At 35.4% G+C, this 24241-nt stretch overlaps 1 protein-coding gene across 3 annotated transcripts in view; it reads left to right on the top strand.

Annotated features, from left to right (window-relative positions):
* LOC149533332 (uncharacterized) overlaps positions 1–22027 on the top strand; it is a 101608-nt gene extending 79581 nt beyond the window's left edge. For 2 of the 3 annotated variants that reach the window (XM_089804187.1, XM_089804185.1), the window contains one exon: positions 21549–22027. In XM_089804187.1, the coding sequence (XP_089660313.1) occupies positions 21549–21782 (234 nt within the window). In that variant the 3' untranslated portion in view covers positions 21783–22027. Of the gene's footprint in view, positions 1–19999; positions 20080–21548 lie in introns of all 3 variants that reach the window. The other variant, XM_089804186.1, reaches the window with a different exon arrangement.
* Positions 22028–24241: the final 2214 nt, after the last annotated feature.

The raw sequence follows: 24241 nt of genomic DNA, 5'->3' as shown, positions 1-24241 counted from the left end.
TATGTACGTACATAGATATATATTATAATATATTGAAAGATCATTTAAAATCCTTTGAGGGACGTATTATATTTTAATTTAGTTATTTCATGTTTTAAATTGTTTATTTAATAGCTCATGTGGTCCTACAGATGTATCCTGAAGTTCAAGTTGCTAGGTGCTTACCAAAGAAGTTTATGGTCATACCTATCAATCCTATTGACTGGACTAAGCTAGTATCCCATTCTGTTGATCCCGTTTAGCAATGCTCCCTCCTTTCATCTTCTCCTACAATCACCCGTGAAACACTTCCACCATAATAACAAGTTCCATAATAATTTTTATATAAACATCTAAAAGAATTTGATTATTAACCATAATTTCAAAATCAAACAACTGCTAAACATCATATAACAATAATGGATAATGACCATCTTCATTAACAGTTAATACAATGAATATAAATAACTACCTACTTCACATGATTATGAAAGAAAAATCCGTTCAATTTAACAGCTATGAGCAAATTTAAAATTTAGGTCAAATATTGGGATAACACTTTTGCTGATGACGTGGTGGCACACTTTGCAAAGTGGGATGCTTTACCACAGGCGATTAAAGATCATTTGAGTTTTGATAGGTTCCTGACTCAAAAATGGGAGCATTCCAAAGTGAGGATGACACTTGAGAGACAACGACCTTGAGTGACTGAGTTACAAGAAGTTGCCAATAAGATGACATTGGAGCATGTAATATCCCTTTCCGGATATTATACCAAAAAACGGATATATTTTTGCAGATTTCAAATCCGAACAGTAACCCAATATTCAAGATAAATTCCAGAATTTAAATCAATTTCTAATCAGCACATTTGCATACAAGAAACTCAGAAAGATCATTTTATTTCCCCAATATTCAGGAGCTTATACATAAACCAACAGATTAATACAAATAACTGTCCAATAACGTTACTGTATTATACAATAACATGCAACAATCCCAATAATCCAATCTTATAAACAAAAATGACAGTCAGATTGGAAATAAAAATAAAACCTGTAAGAAGGCTAGGTTTGCATCCAACCTTCAAATGCTTCTTCAAGGGTTTGCGTCCTAGAAGAAATAACCAGCAACTGTTTTCAGCTCCTAGATTAATATTTGTTTTCAATATTATAATCTTCATATATATATCCTCCCATGTAGAGTCTGCTGTACCTTTATCACTTTTTCCAATGGGATGCATGCATCTTTAAGCAATGTGGGATAAAGCACCTTTTTGTCCTTTATTCACTTAAATGAACATAGTACTTTTTAAATAAAGTGACGAGATAAATAAACTTTTAAAGTCACTTAGCCAGTAAACCATATAATTTTTAGGCATTAAAATAACTGACCAAACAAACTCAGATAAGCACGTGCAATAGCTCGTTGGAAAGCTCTCGGCGAGATGCTTCCAAACCAACATTGAGATATCATGAATACTGAGCTCCGTTTACTTACTAAAAATAGTAAGCATCCAGACAACCTGCCATAACTGCTCTGATGGGTCTGAAACTGGAAATGTCTAAGCCAAATCTCGAACTGAACCCCAAAAAGAACTTTCTCGCTCCGAAACCTAGGCGAAGTGAGCCGGCACCATAGAATTATAATGTCCCAGAAAAAGGGGACATTACAAAGCCTCCCTTCTCAAAGATTGTTTGCCCTCAAGCAATCTGCTCATATCTGGAGAAATCAAATGCCAGGATCCCATACTCGCCTCGAGAATGAGGTTCTACTCCTCAGTCAATATACCACGGCATGCATTTTCCAAAACTTAGAATGGTGAAACAGTACAATAGGAACCAATGTGCCAAACAACTGAATGCCAGGATCCCAAGTCTCACCATAAATGGACACCAACTGCCCTGTGTGCCAAAACCCTCAGTCGGGATGAAAGTCTCCCTCCATGAATGACCCTATGAATCTCTACTGTCAAATGAAGATGGGAGCTCAACAATATACCAATATCCACCCCAAGATGATAGCAACCCAACTCTCCAACAAGCTCCTCGATAAAAAGCAAGCCTTTGTGACTTTTTCTTAAGTTCTGATTTTTGTGCCCTTGCTGAAGTATAAGAGTCTGAATTCTGAGTAGTTCCATTGGATCTATAGCCGGAGTATTGTAGATTCAAATTTGAGATTTGTTTTGAGTGTTGTGCATATTGTCGCTGATTTATAACAATTTGCTTCTTCTCTCCTACTGTATGATCTATGTCTAAGGAGACTAGATGTTGAAGAGTTCAGGGGTTCGTGGAGAGATTTCAATCAGTTTCGAATTGTCAAAATTACTGAGTTTGGTGAAGATTTGAATTGGGGGCAGAATTAATAGTCAAACTCAATCTGGAAGGCAACATTTCTTGTTGGTGTGAAATCTGGGTGAGTTTGGAGCCAATTTTCTTCCTTCTTGGACTGAATGGCATTGTATACTGGGTCTGCACTTAATTACAAGTCGTGGTGAAACTACCTTATCAGCTGCACACAATTCAGCAAGCTAGGTGTCCACCATTTGTAGCTGTGATCTGCACTTGTGGAAACATGTGAACATATTCAGTTCAACGTCCAAGCATTCACACCTACGATTTGGCTTCAATTGCATTTCCTCCATTAACGTGTGTAGGAGGTGACTGGATAAAATTGTATTTGATCTTTGGGAGATCTGCTTGGAAGTTTGCATAGGGATTTGCTTGTCAATTTGAAAGATCAAATTGCCTTACAATCAAGTTCTAAGTGCTGCATTTTTGCTACCTGTATTTTATGCAATTAAATAAAGCAATCATTTTGACTTTCACTGTTCAGTTGCATCAGCATTTTAGAGACAATTTTAGAATTCAGTAAATTGGCTTGCCCTTCATCATGATTATTTAGAAAATTCCCTCTATCTTTTAATATTTTGGGTATGGTAATTTGGTATTGAGAAAATTGAGAATTGACAAACATTTGGAGTTCCTTAATATTGTTTGCTAAGTGTTTGACTAAATGCCAAATCTTTGATTAGTAAGGGAAGTCGATGTTTGTTAAAGCCATAACCGACAGGGGTTATTATAGGTTGGAAGCATGAGCATTACCGGACAACATGGTTGTGAGTACAACAAGATTTATCTATGAGTAGATTGTTATGAGGTATGGTATTTCAATCCAGATCACCAGTGATTGTGAGTACAACGGGGTCCATCTATGAGTAGATTGTTACGAGGCATGGTATTTCAATCCATATCACAAGTAGTTGGGGAGTACATTTTTTCAATCATGTCATTATGTTGACGATGGTAGAGTTTTGGACTTTTCACAATTTCAAGTCTATATGACCTAAGAGAAAGCAATCAGGCCAAATCAATGAATAATGTATTTGAATTACCAATTGCACTATGGGCCTAGAGAATGACATACAAAGTGACAACAAGGCATACAACCTTTAGTTGATGTATGGTTAACAAACGATTATCCCTATTGAGTATATGGTACCAAGCTTGAGAATAGTAGTGAACGAAAGACTTGGGGACATGAAGAGTTTGAAGGAAAAACTTTTTCATTTGAACAAACTGAGAGAGGGAAAATCACTATTGTTTCCCTAAACAAGAGGCAAGAAATCACTTGCAAGAACCCACAATTTGGAAAGTGAGCAACTACTAGACATAATAAAATATTAGATCCCTTGAAGTGACTTCAACGTGGGTGCCGTAACCATAGCCACTCAAATCTTTAACCTTTTGGATTTTGTGTAACTCCTAATGACTCTTCGGATCTCCCAATAGACACTTTTGCTCCTCCCAATCTTAGGTGCCCAATGCATGACCCGATGTGGACACCTAAAGAGTAATTTTTCCATTTTAATTTATCCTTATCTTCTTTACATGTCCAACTCTTGAAAATGCAATTATAACTAGCCATAAAGTACAAATATTTAATATTTTTCTCTCACTCCCATGAAACACTTTCCAAGGAACATGGAGACATATGGATGGCACATGATTGCAAGGTTAATGCCACCTTATTCTAACATTTTCCCACTTGAGATACATTGCAATTACATCCAAGAGATACATAAATTAATTACAAGGCCTAGGACCTATTGGAAGATTGTTGGAAGCATGAATGCGGATGATATTCCTATGGGGGAATACTACTATGATGATATGTTACATTCATGACTGAGTTTGTCATTGATGTCAATATAGCAAGTTTTCTGTTGTATCTGACAGAAGAACCACTGAAAGATCAAGTTGGTATGGATGGCTAGTTGAGCATTATAATCACCCGAGGTTATGGGAGATACTTATGAGTATCTGGTATATGCAGTTAATGTCGGAAGCAGAAAGGATAAGTCTAGAAGAAGTTATGTAAGTTTTGGTGATGTTTGTTTTGAGATAGAGTTTATAGAGGCATGTTCTGGTAAACTTGTTATATCTCTTAGTAGAGTTGATATCATGAGGATCAAGGTTGAGGACATGAAGAAGACATGTTGAGGATGACGTGGCTAAGCTTGCTTGTCATAATATTGCGTGTACGAAAAGTTATTCAAGTTGCAAGGTGGAAGATTAAGGTTATCGCTAAGTATAACGTGTTCTTAATGTGGTCCTATAATAATTAATTGAGATGGTCGAACATTCGACTCAGGGAATTGTTTTATGGACTCGATATAAAGGAAGGACATTTTCCTTTATCATGGAGTGTGATGATATGAATTTATAATCGATGACAAGCAAGAGAGAGTGCGGAATGTGAAGTTGAGCAGAGCAGTACAGAAGTGAAGCAAACTTCATTACCGAGGTTTTGTTGACTGATCCGAGGTTTGGTATTTGGATTTGAGGTCTAATAGTGATTGGTCTGGCTGACAGGAGAGGGGAAATAACAAAGGAAAGAGGAAGATAATAGTAAATTACTTGTTTGAGCAGTGAGCTCTTCTTGTTAGTTGAAATTGCATGTTTGGGCAGTGGGCTCTTCTTGCATACATTATACCACAACTCCTAACAGGGTTGGAATCTCCTAATAGGGATTGAAAGTCTCGTAATAGGGACTCATTGCACTAAATGTTGTAATAGACTCCTAACAAGGTCCATCCTCTAACAAGGAATATTTATATTAGTACATTGTCTTGTGGGCATCATTCCCATAGTGGTTTTCCCTCTGATCAAGGTTTTCCCTAGTCAACATATCTAATGTAATTGCCTATGAGCATTTTATTATGGTTGTTGTTTACTTTGGTTGAATGGTTAAGTTTGTTTAAGGAAGTTAAATGTTTTAATTCACCCCCCTCTCTCAGTTATCTTGGTGGACTATTGTTTCTAACAGGACCACCTTGCATCAAGGGAACTTTTTCATGGTCATTAGTTTTATAAGAGAATTTGCAACATTATTCAAAGTGTCAACCTTCTCTATCAAGACCATGCTATTCTCAACCATCTTTTGCATAAAGTGATATTGGACATCAACGTGCTTAGTACGAGCATGATGCATAGGATATTTGGCGAAGCAGATAGCACTCACTATCAAAACCAATGGCAATTGTCTTTGTAACCACATCATCTCCTTAGAGGCACGTGTAGCTGCCCTACACTTTGCTTCATGGTGGACAAAGCAATTGTGGGCTGTTTTCTTACTCGTCGAAATCACTTCTAAACAAATCAAATACATAGCCACTAGTGGACCTTCATCTATCCAATTTAGCTACCCATCTGAATCAACACATTCCTATACATCCATTGAATTAACCACCATTAGTACCATGATAAACCAAACAGTGATAAAAATTTCCTCACCAATATCTAAACACCTTTTCAGAATAGTCCAATGCTCTTTTCTAGGATTAGATATAAGCCTGCTCAAAACTCCCACTACTTGGGCTATATCAGGTTCAATGCAAACAGTTGCATGCATTAAACTCCCAACAGCATCAACATAATGAACTTTAGACGTATCTTCAAAATCATCATTAGAAGTCAAACACATGCCTAAACTCATCTTAACACCAACCATAAACAAAATACAAACGAGCTTATAGTCATGCATATCAAAGCTCTGCAAAATAGTATTAATATAATCTGGCTTAACCAACATTTCCTAAGAACCTGACTTTTGCTAATTACTATCCAAAGAATATAGTTTGCAGCCCTGAAATTCTTCATATTTAATGTGCCAATAAGTTGAGCCTTGAGTTCTCTAGTCATCACCTTCCTGTAACCAATAAACATGTCATCAACACACAAGACAATAATTAGTCTTTGGTCACCAACTACCTTTATATAAACACAATGATCCTCCTCACTCCTCATATAATCCAACTTCAATGCAAAAGCATCAACTTCTAGTAACACATCCTGGGTGATTGTTTTAAACCATACAAAAATCTTTTTAATATGTAAACTTATTGTTCTTTTTCTTTCAAAACAAAACCATCAGGCTATTGCGTATAATCTCCATGCAAGAAAGCAGTTTGAACACCCATTTTCCTTGTCTCAAATCAAAAGTAGTAGCAATAGACAATAGGAATGTAATGGAAGTAAATTTTGCAATAGGAGAAAATATTTCACTGAAATCAACTGCCTTTCTTTGGGAGTAACCTTTGGCTACTTGTTTAGCTTTGTATCGTTGTAATCAATTGTTTGTTTCAAAAATTCTGAACACTCATCTGCATCCAATGGTTTTGTTTGGGCAAATTGACAAGAGGTATCATGACTGACCAAAACCATCATCTCCTGCATGGCCTCCATCCAAGAGACTCACTTTTGTCCAAAGAGAGTCTCCTTGTAGGATCTTGTTTCATTGTCATTTTTTAACAAAGTGAATTGACGAATCTGGTTGGTGATGTTAAATAATGAAGGATCTCTGCAAATGTAATGGATCTCTGTAGGTGATAATCAATATAGAATGGATTAAAATTAATCCAATACTGAAAACTGTTTTCCAGGTCTGAATATATAATTGGATCACTGATTAGAAGCCCCAATCTGGAGAGATAGAATCATTTATGAATTTCAATAATCTATTTCTTGTGATTGGTCATCTTATATATTGCAATCAAGAGGCATATGGGGGGCGGTTGTGACTGTTCAACTACATGTCTCTTTGAAGAGATACAAAGGCATAAACTTAATTAGCCAACAAACCCAAAGGTTATCAGGTATGATTAGTCACCAAACAAATTATCAAGAGACCCTATGGTTATTGGACATGATTATTTGCTAAGCCAATTTCAAAAGGAAAGCCTCTGATCTGAATATAGAGGATCATAACTTGATCCCATATGATTGTCATTCAATCAATCTTGATCAGGGTTTACTGCTTGATCCAAGAGATAGATATAATCCGATTGCTCAGATTTTCATACTTAGTTTGATACTGATAATATCAGTTCAATACAAGGATGATCTCGGCAAGATAATTTCAATGTCTATGCATATGTGTGTGTATACATGTATATCAGTTCACATGGTGAACTGGTATACATACATGCACACATGTGCATACAGTTGCCATGCTTGTATATCCTTGAATTCTGACCAACGCTATCACATCTTAACACTCCCTCTTAGCTAGGGAAGATAACTAAGTATGAACTAGTTTAGATATCACCTAACACGTGATATCAAGGAGTATATGGAACATCAAGTCACATGACATTCATATATCCTAGTTATGGTATGTGCATTGACTTCACGTCACATGATGTCTACCGTAACTCATCATGGCATGTCCACGGATATAACATCCATAGTTCCAAGAATCATGGTGATTCACACGATTCAACAATTCGATTCAAGCCAAACGATTTTTTGTGAATCAGTGATAAAGGGTTTATGAAATAAGTTACTAAATTTCAAGGGTTTTTTAAATTTGCCATTTCGATTCCAATTCATGGCCGATTCACAATTTGATTCGAGCTTGCCGATTCCGATCCGATTTCGATTCTTGTTACTTTGATAACGTCACATAATATCCACCATGATTATCTCGTTAAGAACACATTGATACACAACCGATATCAAGTCAGCATGATATCTATCAATAAGTTCAAGAGATATTAACTATCAAGACATTTTCCATGAAAATCAAGTCAGCATTATATTTGTCATGATAGTGAACATTTTAAAGTCATCACCTTACAATGTTGTATACAAGTGTACATTATTAGAAAGATCGTCACCTTATAGTAATGTACATAGGGGCCTCATAAAGTTATGGAGTCACACACATGACAACAAAAGACATTACACAGAGTTACCACGGATTCTCTGACGTGGTGTTGTCATGTCATCACACACATGACATCCACCATTAACGATATTAGAGGGTGGATCCACTGTGGCTCAATCCATGAAGTGTAAATGATGACTTTCTCCTCAAACTTCTCTCTCAAAAGAAAGAATATGCAAGTATACAAGTAAGAGATTACTGATGCTGAAGTTCCTTTTCAGTTAAGGCTTCATTAAAGTACACAAAAATTCTCTCTAGAGAATGTTGGCCATATGTTATTCAGTGATAATGTACCTCAACTGGAAGATAGAAAAAAAAAAAAAAAAGCATTTCATCGTGGTCTACTCCTTCTGAATCAATATCATTGGATGCCAACAGATGTAGATCCTGATGCTGCTCCCTCTGTCACAAAGGCATGATTTGTTCATATACTTCAATCATGGAAAATATCTTGTTTGAAAGGACTCATCATTAGGGACATTTATTAGTTTTAATAAACACCACATTGTTCACAAGAGCAACTTTCCATACACAAATGAACTTGTCTGATTCCATAGTAACATGAGTGAACGTAATTAATTGTGGATTTATCCCTTGATTTGGCTACATTAGGCATTCGTGCTAATTTGACTTCCTTCTGAAGCTCCAGGTACATTCCTCAACCTTTTGACCTCCTTGTCCAAGGTTGCTTCTATTGTAATGTTATTTTCTTCTCCTTCAAAAATTTTTCAGCCATCAACTTAGTCACATGACTATGAGACTTTAAGTATCCATCTATCCTTGAAGATCAATTTAATCAGATCCTCTAGCTGCTCCCTCTTGTCATAGAAAGATGTCCAATCACATGACTGGGAGCATTTAAGTATCCATCTATCCTCAAAGATCAATTTAATCAGATCCTCTAGCTGCTCCCTCTTGTCATAGAAAGATATCCAATCACAATAGATAATTTTCTTTAATAGACTCACATCTAACGTACCATTCTTCTTTTCTTATATGCACATCAACATCCTTGATACAGGTTGCTGTTAAATCTGTAACTTCGATCTCATACTGATATGATTACAGATCATACAGATCTATTCTTGCATGGAAAGCCTATATATTATTGTTCCTTGTTTAGGCATGATCAGCGTCTCCCTTGGATTATGGCAGTTTAAGTTTGAACTTAACTAATCTTAGTTAGTTTGAATAAACAAATATAACCTATTACTTCTTGACGCTGATTATGAGAAAACATGTAGGGCCGACCTAGATAGGGTCATGTCCCTTCAAGGGACATTGCCCTTTGGTTGCCTTATTTATATAGGGTATGGTTGTAGATAAAGGACACACAATTAACATACAGTCTGCTCCTTTAGCAATTCTGCCCTATATGAATTATTGCAGAGATAAAACAATTTTCAGACTAGCATTTAATACTTTTGGTAATTCTTCATACAAGTCTGATTTATAGAAGATCATTTTCAGCAAAAGGAAAAGCATTCAAGGTATTATCTCAGTCTGATTTACAATAGAATTTGTAGAAAATTTACATGGTATCAGAGCTCTGGTAGTCAAATCTAGGCTCTGCAAATTAAAGGCTCAGACTTTCTATATCTAGCAACATCCTTCTATCTTCAATGGCAAGCACAATCAGACTCTAGGACAGGATTGATGGGAAAAAACACTTTGTTGCTTGGAAATTAAGAATTATGATGATTCTTGAGGACAATGATGTGAAACAGTTTGTTGATTCAACATCCAAGCAGCCTACTGTTGACCCCAATAAAACTATCTGGAGTAAAGGAAATAGGAAAGCCATGCAGATCATATTAGATGGAATGAAAAATGAAATAGTACCTATGCTAATGAAACATCAAACAACATTCAATATGATGAATGCATTATTAAATGCATATGAGGTTAACAAGGCAACTAGAACCCTTGCACTAAAAAGGCAACTAAATCATAAAGAAGGGAGAATTGATGAATTCTTACTTCTTAAGGGTTGCTAGTCTAAGAGACGAACTTGCAAGTATAGGGACCATAATTGAAAACAAGGAACTAACACTTATGGCTAGAGATGGGGTACCGGATTCGTGAGAAACATTCGCACAAGGAGTAAGTGCTAGAGACAATCTTCCTGACTTCAATAGATTTAAGGGAGACTGCCTTCAAGAAGAATCTAGAAAACTTAAGAAAGGGGGAAAGTTGAAAATTGAAGATGAAGAATTTCATGTTCTCAACACAAATTCCTATAAAGGTAAGAAGAAGCACTTCAAGAAGGAGGGTAATCAAAAGAATGACAAACCTAAAAAAAGATCTATCCAAAATAAAATGCTTCAAATGCGAAAAATTTGGACACTATAGATCTAATTACCTTGAGAATTCTAAGCAGGAAGTAAACTATACAAACATTACTAGGAAAGAAGATAACTATGATCTTGAGAATCGTGTATTGTATTCTACAATATCAAATGACGTATCAAGCAAGGCATGGGTGATTGATAATGGATCATCTCGACATATTATAGGATACAAAGAAGCAATAGACTCTATATCAAAAGAAGTTGATGGCGAAGTTACCATCAGTGATAATTCAGCTCATTCCGTCAAAGGAATTGGGAATTGCACCTTGAAACTAAAATCGAGTAGTGTTCTACATCTCAAAGGAGTACTCTATGTACTAGGAATAAAAAGGAATCTAATCTTTGTTACAACACTTGAAGATTACGAGCATAATGTTGCATTCATGGACGGTAAAGTAATGACCTCGTCTAAGAACTCATTTAAGAAATCAAAGTTGATTGGTCAAAGAAAGGGATACTTGTATGAACTAAATATAGAACCTAGTCGACCTATTCAAGCTTAATTCATGAAGCTGCTGATATAAACAAAATATGGCACAGAAAGTTAGGACATCTAAATTTCAAAACCTTATCAACTATGAAGAAGATGGTAACTAATTTACCTAAGTTGAATAAAGATCACCCAAGCATATGCAAAGGATTCACTCTGGGTAAAAACACCAAAAGTCCATTTCATGATAGCACTATAAAAACTAACAGTTTTTGGAAATAATCCACTCAGATTTATGTGGACCTATGTCTGTTCCTTTTCTTGGAGGATTCTGGTACTATATACTTTTTATAGATGACTTCTCTAGGAAAACTTGGATTTACTTCTTAAAGTGTAAAGAATCAGAAGAAATCCTTAAGAGATTTAAAGAATTCAAAACCTTAACTGAAAACTTATCAAGACACAAAATTAAAACTCTTAGGACTGATAATGGAGGGGAATATACTTCAGATTTGTTTAAAGAGTTTTGTAAAGAAACATGAATTAAGAGGGAGTATATCATTCCTTATAATCCACAACAAAATGGGGTAGCAGAAAGGAAAAATAGAACAATTATAGAAGCAACAAGAGCTATGATATTTGATCAAAATTTAAAATATTATCTTTGGGCAGAAGCCTCTTGTACTGCTATCTATATTCAAAACAGAAGTCCTTATTCTTACCTTAAAGATAAAACTCCTGAAGAAGTCTTTACTAAAGTTAAACCTAATATAAGTCATCTTAGGATTTTTTGGTGCCCAGTATATATACATGTTCCAAAAGAAAAGAGAACTAAGTTAGAACCCTCTGGGAGGAAAGTTATTTTTGTGGGGTATAGTGAAACATCTAAAACATATAGGATTTTCGTACCTGGTTAGAAAAACATTGAACTTAGTAGGGATGTATTATTTGAAGAAGATTTAGCATTCAAAAGAGCCCTAAGTTCTGGAGAACCCTCTCCCTTACCTAGTTCTGAAGAAAATACTGAATCTTAGTTTCAGAGGGAGAACATTGAAGAAATTGAAGATGAAATTCAAAATCTTAATTTTGAGGAAACTCAAAATCCAAAGAAAAGACCACTTTGGGCCATTAAACAGTAGAGGAAGCACAAGACTTCGTTGCACCATCTGGAACCTTTAGAGAAAGCAAAAGACCCAAGAGATTTTCTAGTTATGTTGCAAGCATGAGTGATTTATCTAAATCAGAACCAACCAATGTTTCAGATGCTATTAAACATTCAGCTTGGAAGGATGCTATGATGGAAGAATACCAATCCATTATTAAGAATGATGTTTGGGAAATTGTTCCAAGACCTGAAGGAAAATCCGTTGTTACTTCTAAGTGGATATTTATCAAGCATGTTGCTGACGGTAGCATTGAAAAATATAAAGCCAGATTTGTAGCCAGGGGATTCTCTCAGAAAGAAGGAATTGATTATGAAGAAACCTTTGCTCTTGTTGCCAGATACACCTCTGTAAGAGCAGTCCTAGCTATTGTAGCATCAAAGGAATGGAAAGTACATCAGATGGATGTAAAAACAACATTTCTGAATGGAAAGATTACAAAAGAGGTATATTTGGAGCAATCTGAAGGATTTGAAACTCAAAAAAGCTCTCTGTGGTCTTAAACATGCTCAAAGGGCATGGTATGAAAGAATTCATAAGTATCTCACCAGCTTAGGATTCTCCAAGAATGAAGCTGATCCAAATCTATATTATAAAAGGGATAAAGATGATATGGTAATTTTGATACTGTATGTTGATGATTTACTAATAACAGGTGATGATCATCTTATAAATCAATGCAAGAAAGATCTAATTAGAGGATTTGAAATGAAAGATTTAGGACTCCTTCATTACTTCCTTAGATGGCAGAATTATGATTGCATCATACTTAATCAAGGGAAGTATGCATTAGACATCTTGAAGAGATTTGGAATGTGGAACAACAAACCTATCTCTTCTCCAATGGAGCCTAATTTACACAAACTTAAGGAAGCAATTGCAGAATCACCCTCCATAGATTCTACTCTTTACAGACAGATGATTGTGTCTCTTATGTACTTGGTAAATACAAGATCTAATATTCGCTATGTTGTTAATGCCTTAAGTCAGTTTATGTGTGAGCCAAAGGAGATTCACCTAGTTGTAGTTAAACACATTATGAGATACTTACAAGGCACTCTTAACCTTGGGCTCAAATATAAGAAAGTTGACTTGGACTTACATGGATTCACAGACTCAGGTTGGGGTGGAAGTGTTAATGATAGAAAAAACACTTCAGGATGCTGTTTCAGTTTAGGATCAACAATGATGCCATGGATATGCAGAAAGAAGTCATCAGTAGCACAAAGTTCCACAGAAGCTGAATACGTTGCAACTGCAATGGCCTCTTAGGAAGCAGTCTAGCTTAGAAAGTTACTTATGGGATTATTTGGTCAACCCATGAATCCCACTATTATTCATTGTGATAATCAGAGTTCCATCAAGCTTTTTGAAATCTAATTTTCTATAATAGGTCCAAGCATATTGAAATTCCATACCATTATGTTAGAGATATGGTAGACATGAATACTATAAAATTATAATACTTTTGTATTGCAGATCAGACAACGGATATTCTTACGAAACCTCTCTCTCGAGTGAAGATAGATCACTTCAAAAAAAGACTTGGTATGGTTGAATTATGAAACATGTATTCTTTAAATTATTATTAAAATAATTATTATTGTTAGGCTATTGACTGTTAGGGGCTTCACCATTTGTATTCATTATTTAAGAGGTAACGATCTCTGAGATAATGAACACTTATAAAAGGCATTATGAGAGATGACGATCTCTTAGATAATGCGTTGAACAATAGAGAACTACTGTCAAGATCTGGATGAGTTCAAGATCACATTGTGATATAGACAATTCTATGCCTATAAGTCACAACTTGGATAAAAGGAAGAATTTAATCATTCTCCAGAGTTCATCCTATGTTCTGGTCAATATTTGTCCTAAAGTGCATTGTGTTTGTCTTCTCCTTTGGTTGTTCTTCACTTGAGAAAGCTCTATACTCCTTGAAAATAACATCTTTAGAAAATATTTGCATGTCTGTTTGAGGATTCCAAAACTTACAGCCTCACAACCAAGGACCCTTAGTGACAAGGGCACAACTTGAGACAAAAATGAACACAAAAGAAAAGCGATTTTTCTATTATTTGAAATAAGAAGCTAGTACATGCATTATAGTAAAAATAGAGCCAACTGCATATCTTGTGGGCTACAATATTATTAGATTATAGCAACGTAATGCCATTGTTGGGGTATGTCGGGATGAGTTTTCGGGACAGGGGAGAAATGGGCCTCATTTTTGGGACGATGGGGTACATCAGCAAGGGGAGGATGGGACAAGTGTTGTATAGTATATAAATAGAACTTGAAATGCTTGTTATGAAATGATGTTTCAGTAGAACATACCAAATTAAAATACTTGAACATAGAAAAATTGCAACATGAACTAGAACCATTAAACATTCAACATAGTAACATATTACATACCCAATAGTAACATTCAAAAATCAAAATTCAAAGAAAAAGCCAAGTCCCGATTCCAGCGGTAACATGGTTGTGGAATGCAGAGGTGGGGGTACTTGGGTGCTGGAACATCTTGGGGACGGGTACTCCGAGGTTTGGAGGGAGGTGTGAGTCCCCGTGTAACACTGGATTATAGAGAAAACCCATTTCACAGTATCTTCTCCCAAACTCCACAAAAAATTGCCCTTGTCACCTCAAGGGTGGGCCTTAAATAGCCTATCTTAGTTTTAGGGTTAAGAATAGAATTTACATTTTAACATTTGGCAACTGACGCCAAAACAAAGTTTCTAGAATTCAAATTAGAAGTTGGTGCAAAAAAAGAGGTTCTAGTAAAAGTAGTCCAACTTCCGGAAAGCATAACTTTTAATCTGAGACTCTAAATGACGAACCATTTACATTTCCAGAAATCTCTCTGAGTGCTCTATAGCATTTTTGATGACTACGACCGCCCTCCATTTTTTGGGGATGTATGAGGCTGTTGAGTTCCTCAAATCTGACTCCAAAGCATTTTTAGGTCGTCTTCGAGCAACTTAAAACTGCAATAACTTCCAACCAATGAAACATTTTGACCTGATACTTTTTCTAGAGTGCTTGAAATTTCAATTGCAACCTTCCCTCCAACTTACACCTTCTAATTCTTCATAATTATGGCTCGCCAACAAAATAACCCATTTTCTGCATTTGCACATATCCTGAGGTGTGCCAAAATACTATTTTGGAAAAGTAACAATGGAAATTGGAGATTTGCAATCTCTATTTTGCCCAAATGGTATCCATAAATGCAAACACATCAAACATAAAGTATCTCTAGATGTATTTTTGGGTGATATAGATTGACCTTATATCTCTGGATGTTCCTGTATCACTTAGGTGCAAAACCAAAGGCTATAGATAAGGAATTTTGCCAATATGAGCTGAAAAGGGAGATCTATCAAACAAATAACAAGCAGTACCAACAACTTCTGCCCAAAAGAGCTATCAAGCTTAGCACCACTCAACATGCATCTAGCTCTTTCTATTAAGGTTTTTGCTCTTTTTGCCATTTTATTTTATTGGGAAATGTACAGAGCAGTTTTCTATTGAACAATACTTGCATGCTTACAAAATTTGTTAAATTCCTTGGAATAATATTCATCCCGATTGTTAAATCTGACACTTTTATCTTATAATTTGATTGCTGCTCAACTAAAACCTTAAATTTCTTTAACTTAGTGAAAAAATCAGATTTAGAACGCATAAAATAAATCTATATATCTTGAGACATCATTAATGAAGGAAACATATAACTGAGATTCACTCAACATTTACAAGTGAACACACATCTGATTGAATAATTTCTAACAATTTCTTTGCTTTATAAACTCCTTTAAGAAATGACAATCTATTCTATTTAACAAACACAATGCTGTGATATTGCTATCAAGATTCAATTGGGTAGTTGAGTCAAATTCATTGACCCATGTTTTATGAGTGGTTATTCACACAAACTCATCGCTCATGAGAATGATTAGAACATTTAGCACTCGTTGGATCTAGGTGATGCTCACAGAGGTGAAGCATCGAGACTTCCGGGGAAGTCACCCATCCCAGTACTACTCCAATTTTAGTCTACTTAACTATGGAGTTTCCTCCATGTTTAAGCTCACTGTGCTTGCAACCCCATTTGCAAAACCTTCACCAAGTGTTGTGCCTTATGAACCATTTACTAGAAAGCCCCTTAATGTCATCAATGAGGAGGAGGAGATATTTTTCCGCAACAAGTCAAATTGTGATATTGCTATCAGGATTCAATTGTGTAGTTTTTGAGTCAAACTCATGGATCCAGTTCGCACGAACCCATCTCTCACGAGAAAGAATGGAACACTTAGCACTCATTGGATCTAGATGATGCTTAAGGAGCCTCACACAAACCTCCTAAATATATCTCCTCCTTATCGTTAATGACCTTAAGGGGCTTTCTAGTGAATAGTTCATAACGCACAACACTTGGTGAAGGTTTTGCAAATGGGGTTGCTAGCAAAATGGGTTTAACCTTGGAGGGAACTCCGTAGTTAAGTGCGCTCAAGTTGGAGAAGTACTGGGTTGGGTGACCTCCCGGGACATCTTGGTGCTTCAGCTTTGTGAGCACCACCTAGATCCAATGAGTGCTAAGTGTTCGATTCATTCTCATGAGAGATGGGTTCGTGTTAACCACTACTCATGAAACATGGGTTAATGAGTTTGACTCAAAAACTACACAGTTGAATCCTGATAGCAATATCACAGTTTGACTTGTTTTGAGAAAATATCTCCTACTTAAACATAATGCTCTCAAAAATCATTTTTAACAATAGAATAATAAGAAAGACAGTCAACCAACTTTTTATTCAGAAATGTCTTAATACCTTTTTCACCTATGTGACCTACTTCATGGTGCCATAACACATGCATTTTCAGTGCTAGTTACATTTGACAGAGTTGCTAAAAGTGGAGGCAATTAGCCTAAACAAAGTTCTATTTGTGATCCTTTAGCTATCACCAAGCTTCCTCTTACCAACTTGCAACCAGAATTGTCAAATGTCACGTGCATTCTAGAATCATTCAATTTGGATGCAAAAATAAGATTTCTAGCAAGTCTAGGAATATGCAAAACATCATCAAGGGTTTGAACTCTTTCATCATTGAAGCACAACTTTACATTTCCTTCACCAACAATCTTCTGTGTTGGGACCAAAGGAAACCCGTCCCCCATCATATGCATGTAAGAAGAAAACCGCTCCTTGTAAGGAGTCATTTGTCAAGATCAACCTGAATTAATAAGCCAACGATCATCACTAACAGTGTTAGCTGAAATAAACAAAACTTCAAAATCATCATCAGAGGTCTTTTAAGCTGAAAAATCATTTTTTGTTTACATTTACATGTTTTTCTCACATGCCCTCTTGTACGACAATTCCAACACAGTGCTCTTTTCAGGGGCCTTTAGATTTATCTTTTTTTTTTTAAATTTGCTTTACGCCCTTTCTCTTTGGAACTTCCTGCACATGCAAGGCACTTTGGGAGCCAGCATTCATAGACTTCTGCTCATCTCTTCTGAAAGAAGTATAACAATCAAGTTGTCCATCTTTGGCTTTGCATTACCACTTCTAATGGCATTAATTAAATTTTCACAAGATTTGGGTGAAGAGCAAAGAAACCAGATACGTTTATCTTCGTCTTTTATTATAATATTTACTGCTGCAAGCTGACTTAAAATCAGATTAAATGAATTCAAATGATCAGTAATACTGTAATAGAATCAACATATTTTGTTTTGAAGAATATGACATCCTCGTGAGATATAACTTATTCATCAAACTTTTGGTTTGATAAAGACATTCAAGAGGGCAGAATCAGTAAAACAACTGAATGGTTCCTTGTGCTTTTTTGTCCAATTCAATTCTAAGCAGCATCTTCATAGTAGAGTCCTTTGGTTTCTTTTCATGGGAAACTGACAACGAACCACCTCTTGAGATATAACTTATTGATCAAACTTGTGGTTTGATAAAGACATTCAAGAGGGCAGAATCAGTTAAACTACTGAATGGTTCCTCGTGCCTTAATGTCCAATTTAAGTCTAAGCATCATCATCATAGTAGAGTCCTTTGGTTTCTTTTCATGTGAAACCGACAACCATTGACCTCTTGCTTTCTAAATATCTTCCAGCTTCAGTCTCCACATCTCATATCCAGTGCCATTTAATTTCTCAATGTCCATGTGGGAAGTAGATGTGATGGATTTTAATCTTTATCTGAAATCTGCAAAACCACACAGCACAAACACTGAGTACGGCAAAAAGCCCTTCAACACTTAATAGAAAGGCATCCTCCTCTCAACTGAATTATCAACTCTAAAGGCTGAGAGGCAAAGTGAAAGAAGCTTGCAATAAAGCATATATGATTGCAAATCTGAAATAAGATAACCAAATCTGACATATGAAAGTGATTGCAACATCCAACAACAATATAAAATCAGCATAGCAAATGAGACACTAGATTTATGCGGAGAAACCTTTGTAGGAGAAAGCTCCACAAGAGAAAGAGGGCAAGCATATTATTATTCTTCAAAGAGAGAATATCACAATAATACACTAAATTGCACTTCTCTAATCACACTTAAAATAACTTGGAAGCCTACAATAAACTGATGATCAAACTACTAGGCCATGGCTCCAATATATAGCAAACTAGGAGAGGGTAAATGCCTGTTGTTTCCCAAAGCAAGAGGCAAGAAACCACTTGCAAAAACACATGCCTAGTAAGTGAACAAACAATAGACATAATAAAATAGTAAATCCCTAAAAGTGACTCTAACCTGGGCGACCAACCAATAGCCACTCAAACCTTTAACCTTTCCGATGCCCTTTAATTCCAGATAACTCTTTGAATCTTCCAACAGACACCTTCTCTCTTCTTGATCTTGGGCGTTCCATGGAGGAACTCTCATATCCCAGATGCCTAAATGTTAAAGTAATATATAGTATAATGGTCAAGTAACATTTTTTAAAGTAAACTAGCTAGTTTTTAGTAACTTTATGTTCTTTAAGTTGTTTATTTAGTTTAGCGATTTTCTATTTTCTCTTTAGTTCTCAATTGTTTCTGTCATGGAAATATTTTCTTGTAATTGATTATATAAGGAGCATTCCTCTACTTTTCTTAATATTCAATATCTACAATTGATTATCATTTCTTGGTATTAGAGCAGAGGTTGGTTTTATGGTGAAGTTTTCCAATTAAACAAAAATCATGGGGTTTTTTTGGGGTAATTTTTATAGAATAAAACTTGAGGTTTTTCTCAAACATTCTGTGAGGAAATTTTCAGGAGATATTTTGCTCTCAGTTTTTGGCAAAATCGTGGTTTTTTTTACATCTGCAAGGGTTCTTTATTCTTGTGACCAAGGGTTGCTGGTTTTTCTGATCTCAGAGCATTTTGCACATTTTCTTTCCCAGAAAATTGTGATTTTTCTGATTTAATAGGGTCTTGAATGATTTTTTCCCTAAAAATCATGATGGATTTGCATGATTTTATTTTCTTGGGGTGTGGGTTTTGCATGATTTTTTTCCATTTTGATTTATTCTTATCATCTTTACATGTCCACCTCTTGGAAATGCAATTACAATTAGCAATTATATACAAATATTTAATATTTTTCTCTCATGTCCTAGGGAACACTATTTAAGGAACATGAAGACATATGAATGGCATAGGATCACAAGATTAATCTCACTGTATCCTTATATTTATTAGTTGGAAAATTAACAAGAAACATAAGAGAAGGAATTTATATTGAAATGAATTCCGATGGACCTCATAGATTCAAGTAGATTGGGTTCGACAAAAGCAGAATTGAATTGTGTGAAGATTGATTGCAGGGATTGAAATCAGTAAGATTTAGGCTGGTTGTTTATCCAAGAGGCATAAGATTGCACTTGCCTTTGAGAATAGCGGATAAGTAAGTTTTGCTTCTCCCAGATTTTGGATTCCCTGGGGTAATCTCTTGGATCCTATATTTTTAGTATAGATTTCTTTCAATTTCCTTCCAAATTTATTGTTAAATTAATCTACTAGAAAGTGCAGCTCATTAAATTCTTCTTTTAGTTCTGTGTGCAGTAAGCGGTGCATGACATAGTTATCTCAAGTTTACCAATCACATACTTACAAATATTTGAGACCCTAATCAAGCAGTACTTTTCACCTAAACTCTCTATTTCAAAGAAATCTACTATCCATGGTTTTAGAGCCCTCAGGGAAGCCCACTGATAGTGAGTATCATAGCTCCATGATCTTTCTTTAATATATTATTAGGTGTTGTGAATGGTAAGAAAATACCTGACCCTTCACAGAGGTGTGTGTCTTTTTGTAGAATTCAATGGTAATTCATACAGAAGCCTAGATCTAGGTGACTGCAAAGGATGACATAAACTGGATGTAAACTTATATGGTTCAGAAGACGAATATCAGTGACAATCCAATATTGAGGATGCGGATAAAGATCAAAAATAAATTTATTATGAAATAAAGGAATTTGAATACATCATTTTGAACTTTGGAACAAATCAAAGAGACAAGTTCACCTCAAGTGAATGAGTGTTGGATTCAACATGAAGCTCAACTAAGTCATTTGAGCCAAACCTGAAGATCAAGTGAGCTCAGACTTGATGTGAAGGGCTCATTATTTCTAAATCCACTGAAGTAAAATAATAATAATAATCACCAATGTAAACTTAATATAAGAGGCAAATTATAAAATTACACCAACAATTGCCAACGTTTACAACCTTAATCTACGTATCCTTATCTATTCATTTACATAAGTGCAACTTATGCATGCCTATGAGAGTGCCACAACACACTCTATTACAATATTGGTGCCAAAATTGTATAAACACAAAAAACGAAATTAAAAGCAAATTTTCAATTACATAGTTGAAAACAAATGGTGGAAAAAAGTTTTAAAACTGGACTTCCCCATTTTGTTCTTTCCGTGTGAACTGATGAACAAATCTCAAAAGGTGACAGACAGTTGTTTTGCAGCAGTCAGTTTTATAAAAGGGAAAATTTCAGTTGTTAGAAACATGAATTATACTCCTCGATCTGTGATAATCAATTGAATCTGTCTGGGCCTCAGTCATCCAACCTGATCAAGTTCAAGTAATCCCATGACTTCTGGATTTCCTACTGTGGTTGTATTGATGTTCCTTAAACTTGCTAACCTCTGTTTTTAATATTTTTACGTTTACTGCATTCCATGTTACTTGTTCTTGTAGTTTCTATATAAAAACTGGAAAGGTGATTATAGATATTAAATTATTAATTATATTTTGGTTTTTGCCTTCAGAATTGAATAGTGTGCTAGAGAATAATTAGATTCTTGTTGTTGTGCTGGGACAAGCATAATGATTCTGGTTTTATTGCTGGCAGGATTTTTATGAGGAAGTGAAGTTAACATCTTTAGAGGTCATTGTCATAAGAAAAGGTGCACTTCTACTTTATGTTGGGCAGCCTCTGAAGGAAGTTGAAGGAAGAATAATTGACATTGGGACTGCGATTTACAATGAGAAGAAGAGAGAGGACGATGAAATTGATTCATCTGCGAAAGATGCATTTGGTAATAAAAGATCTATTACTGAACGCAATGGAAGAAAATCGGCATAATATTTTTAATTATTTATTTAAAAAATTGATGCCAAAAGCAGGCTTATTTGTTCTTCTTCCGAAAAACCTTTGCTATTTGAGCTCTTCTATTTTTTTGTATTCTAATTTTACATTTAAGCTAATAATGCTCTTCCACTTTGTAGCAAAAGATGGCCAGACGGGAGGTCTTAAAACTCATTTATTGATTGTATATAGCATTTTCTATTCATTAAAAGGCAACATCTCTCTGGAGAATTATTTCAAAATTTGCTTAGGGTTTACATGATCGACAACTCTATTGTCGGGAACAAAAATTGTCTGAAGATGGAAACATTTGGCATGTAGCAGGTAGACTACATATTTTTGTTTTTCAACCCAGGCATACTGGTCAAGATAATAATGGTAACTGCTTCTTAAATTGTCTTAAGATTATAGGAACAGAAGTTGTGGTCTCTTTGTCTGATGATGTTACCAAAATCTTAAGATTTTGTATGTAGGCTTCTAAGCTGGGGTCCCATGGGGGGCTTAAGCTTCCATTTTAAAGGAATGAGAGGTCCCATAGAGAAAAAATAAAATTGCAACTAGATAAATTAGAATCTTGTCCAGGAAAATAGGAGCCCCCCTCCATAGGACCCCACCCTAAGACAGGTCAGTTTGTCCGAAGGCTAAAAGCGAATTACTTTTTGGTAAATTTTGCATATCTACTTATTGCTTCGTTCTGACAGATTAGCAGCACTTTGTTGGAGCTAATCCTTTTAGAGTTCCATATCAAATATTATTATATTAAGGTGTACCACGAATGGTCAGTAGATTTTGAGATATTTAAAAGTGAATTCCAATGACCAGATTGATAATAATTTACACGGCATTGCAATTATAAGACCTACAACTTATGAGATAAATTCCAGATTTATTCATGATGTTCACAGCTGTTTGATGGCGTATGGTATGCACATCTCCCAGGCATTCTATAACTCAAAGATACAATATGAACTCGGGGGTGAATTTTGGTTTTATCCTATGAAAACTAATAACATCTCGAGCCTTATTGGTTGGGCAAGAGTTCAACACTGTGAATGCCATTAATTGAAGTATTGGATATGGAAGCTACTGAAGTGGTATGATGAATTGCTTTTGTCAGATACTTTTATACTTCATCTAATCAACTGCCTGGATTGCCCACACTACAAACCATCTTATTTCACGTTCACGCCTTTTCCTTATCCCATCAGGTGACTCTTGGAATAGACTTTGCTTGGCGTAGAGGATTTTTGACAACATGCATTCACTTGATTTTTATAACTTGTTGCAACCTTTGTACTTAACGGGAATTCTGTTTATCCAAAGCACATTTTATCAGCTGACACTCTGGAATTATATTTGCAATATTAAAGTATTGAGCTTATTTTATCATTTTGCGACTTGTCAAGTACTTGGAACTAAATGATTTCTATATACCGATCGCCAATCTTGCAAGGGATGGACCCCCATTATACTTATAAGCGTACGGTTTATACTTGACAATTTCCATTAACAATGCTGATACTACCACAAATTATTAAAAGATTATGGCATATTCTTTCAATTAGAATAGACTAGAATTCTTTGAAGATAGAAATAATAAAATTTCGAACCATATGGACTTATTTTAAGGATATTAATAAGAGGGACGTTGGTCATGCTCCGTAATATGATTATTCTTTATGAGATAGAGAACAATAATGAGATTTCTATGTAAGTCTTCTGCAATTAACAACATAGATGCACCATTAATAGCTATCAAGGGCTAATGGCCAAAGAGGCCGCAACGTGTAAACCTGTTGTAACTAATGCATCTTTGTGCAACAAGCACAAAATTGATCTAAACAACATAATTTTAAAAAGACATCAAAATTGATGGGAGATGTCTCACCTAAGATCAAGAGGTAGTAGTGATCAAACCATGATATCTATATGGGGATTCTCTGTCCCATTTTTTAAGTACTAATTCACATATACCATATCTTACGAGAAATATTTTTATTTTATACTCATTGCATCTAGGTGAAGCTCACAAGGGTGAACCATTAGGACTATTGGGTGGTTATCCACTTTGGTACTACTTTAACTCTAGCATACTTAAGTTGCCCAGAAGTACATACCACCTAACTTGCTACTCCATTTACAAAACCTTCGTCAAGTAACACACCTTATGAACCATTCATTATAGAGCCTCATTAGCCATTAACAAGGAGGGATTTTTTCATAGCTTGTCTATAATATATATTTATATTAGGTTCCAACTACATGATTTGAGTCAAGCTCATTTACCCATTTTCAGAAGTGTTGTTTCACACAAACCCATTACTTATGCAAATGAACGATTCACATAACATTCATTACATCCAGGTGACATTAATAGGGTTGAAGCATCGAGACTTTTTGTGAGGTTACCCATTCTAGTATCACTCTAACTTAATTCTTCACCATGAAGTTTTTGA

The sequence above is a fragment of the Cupressus sempervirens genome, chromosome 10, assembly GCF_028749045.1.
Source record: "Cupressus sempervirens isolate cs-2001-9-10 chromosome 10, ASM2874904v1, whole genome shotgun sequence".
NCBI lineage: Eukaryota > Viridiplantae > Streptophyta > Pinopsida > Cupressales > Cupressaceae > Cupressus > Cupressus sempervirens.
This window is presented reverse-complemented; position numbering and strand designations above follow the sequence as displayed.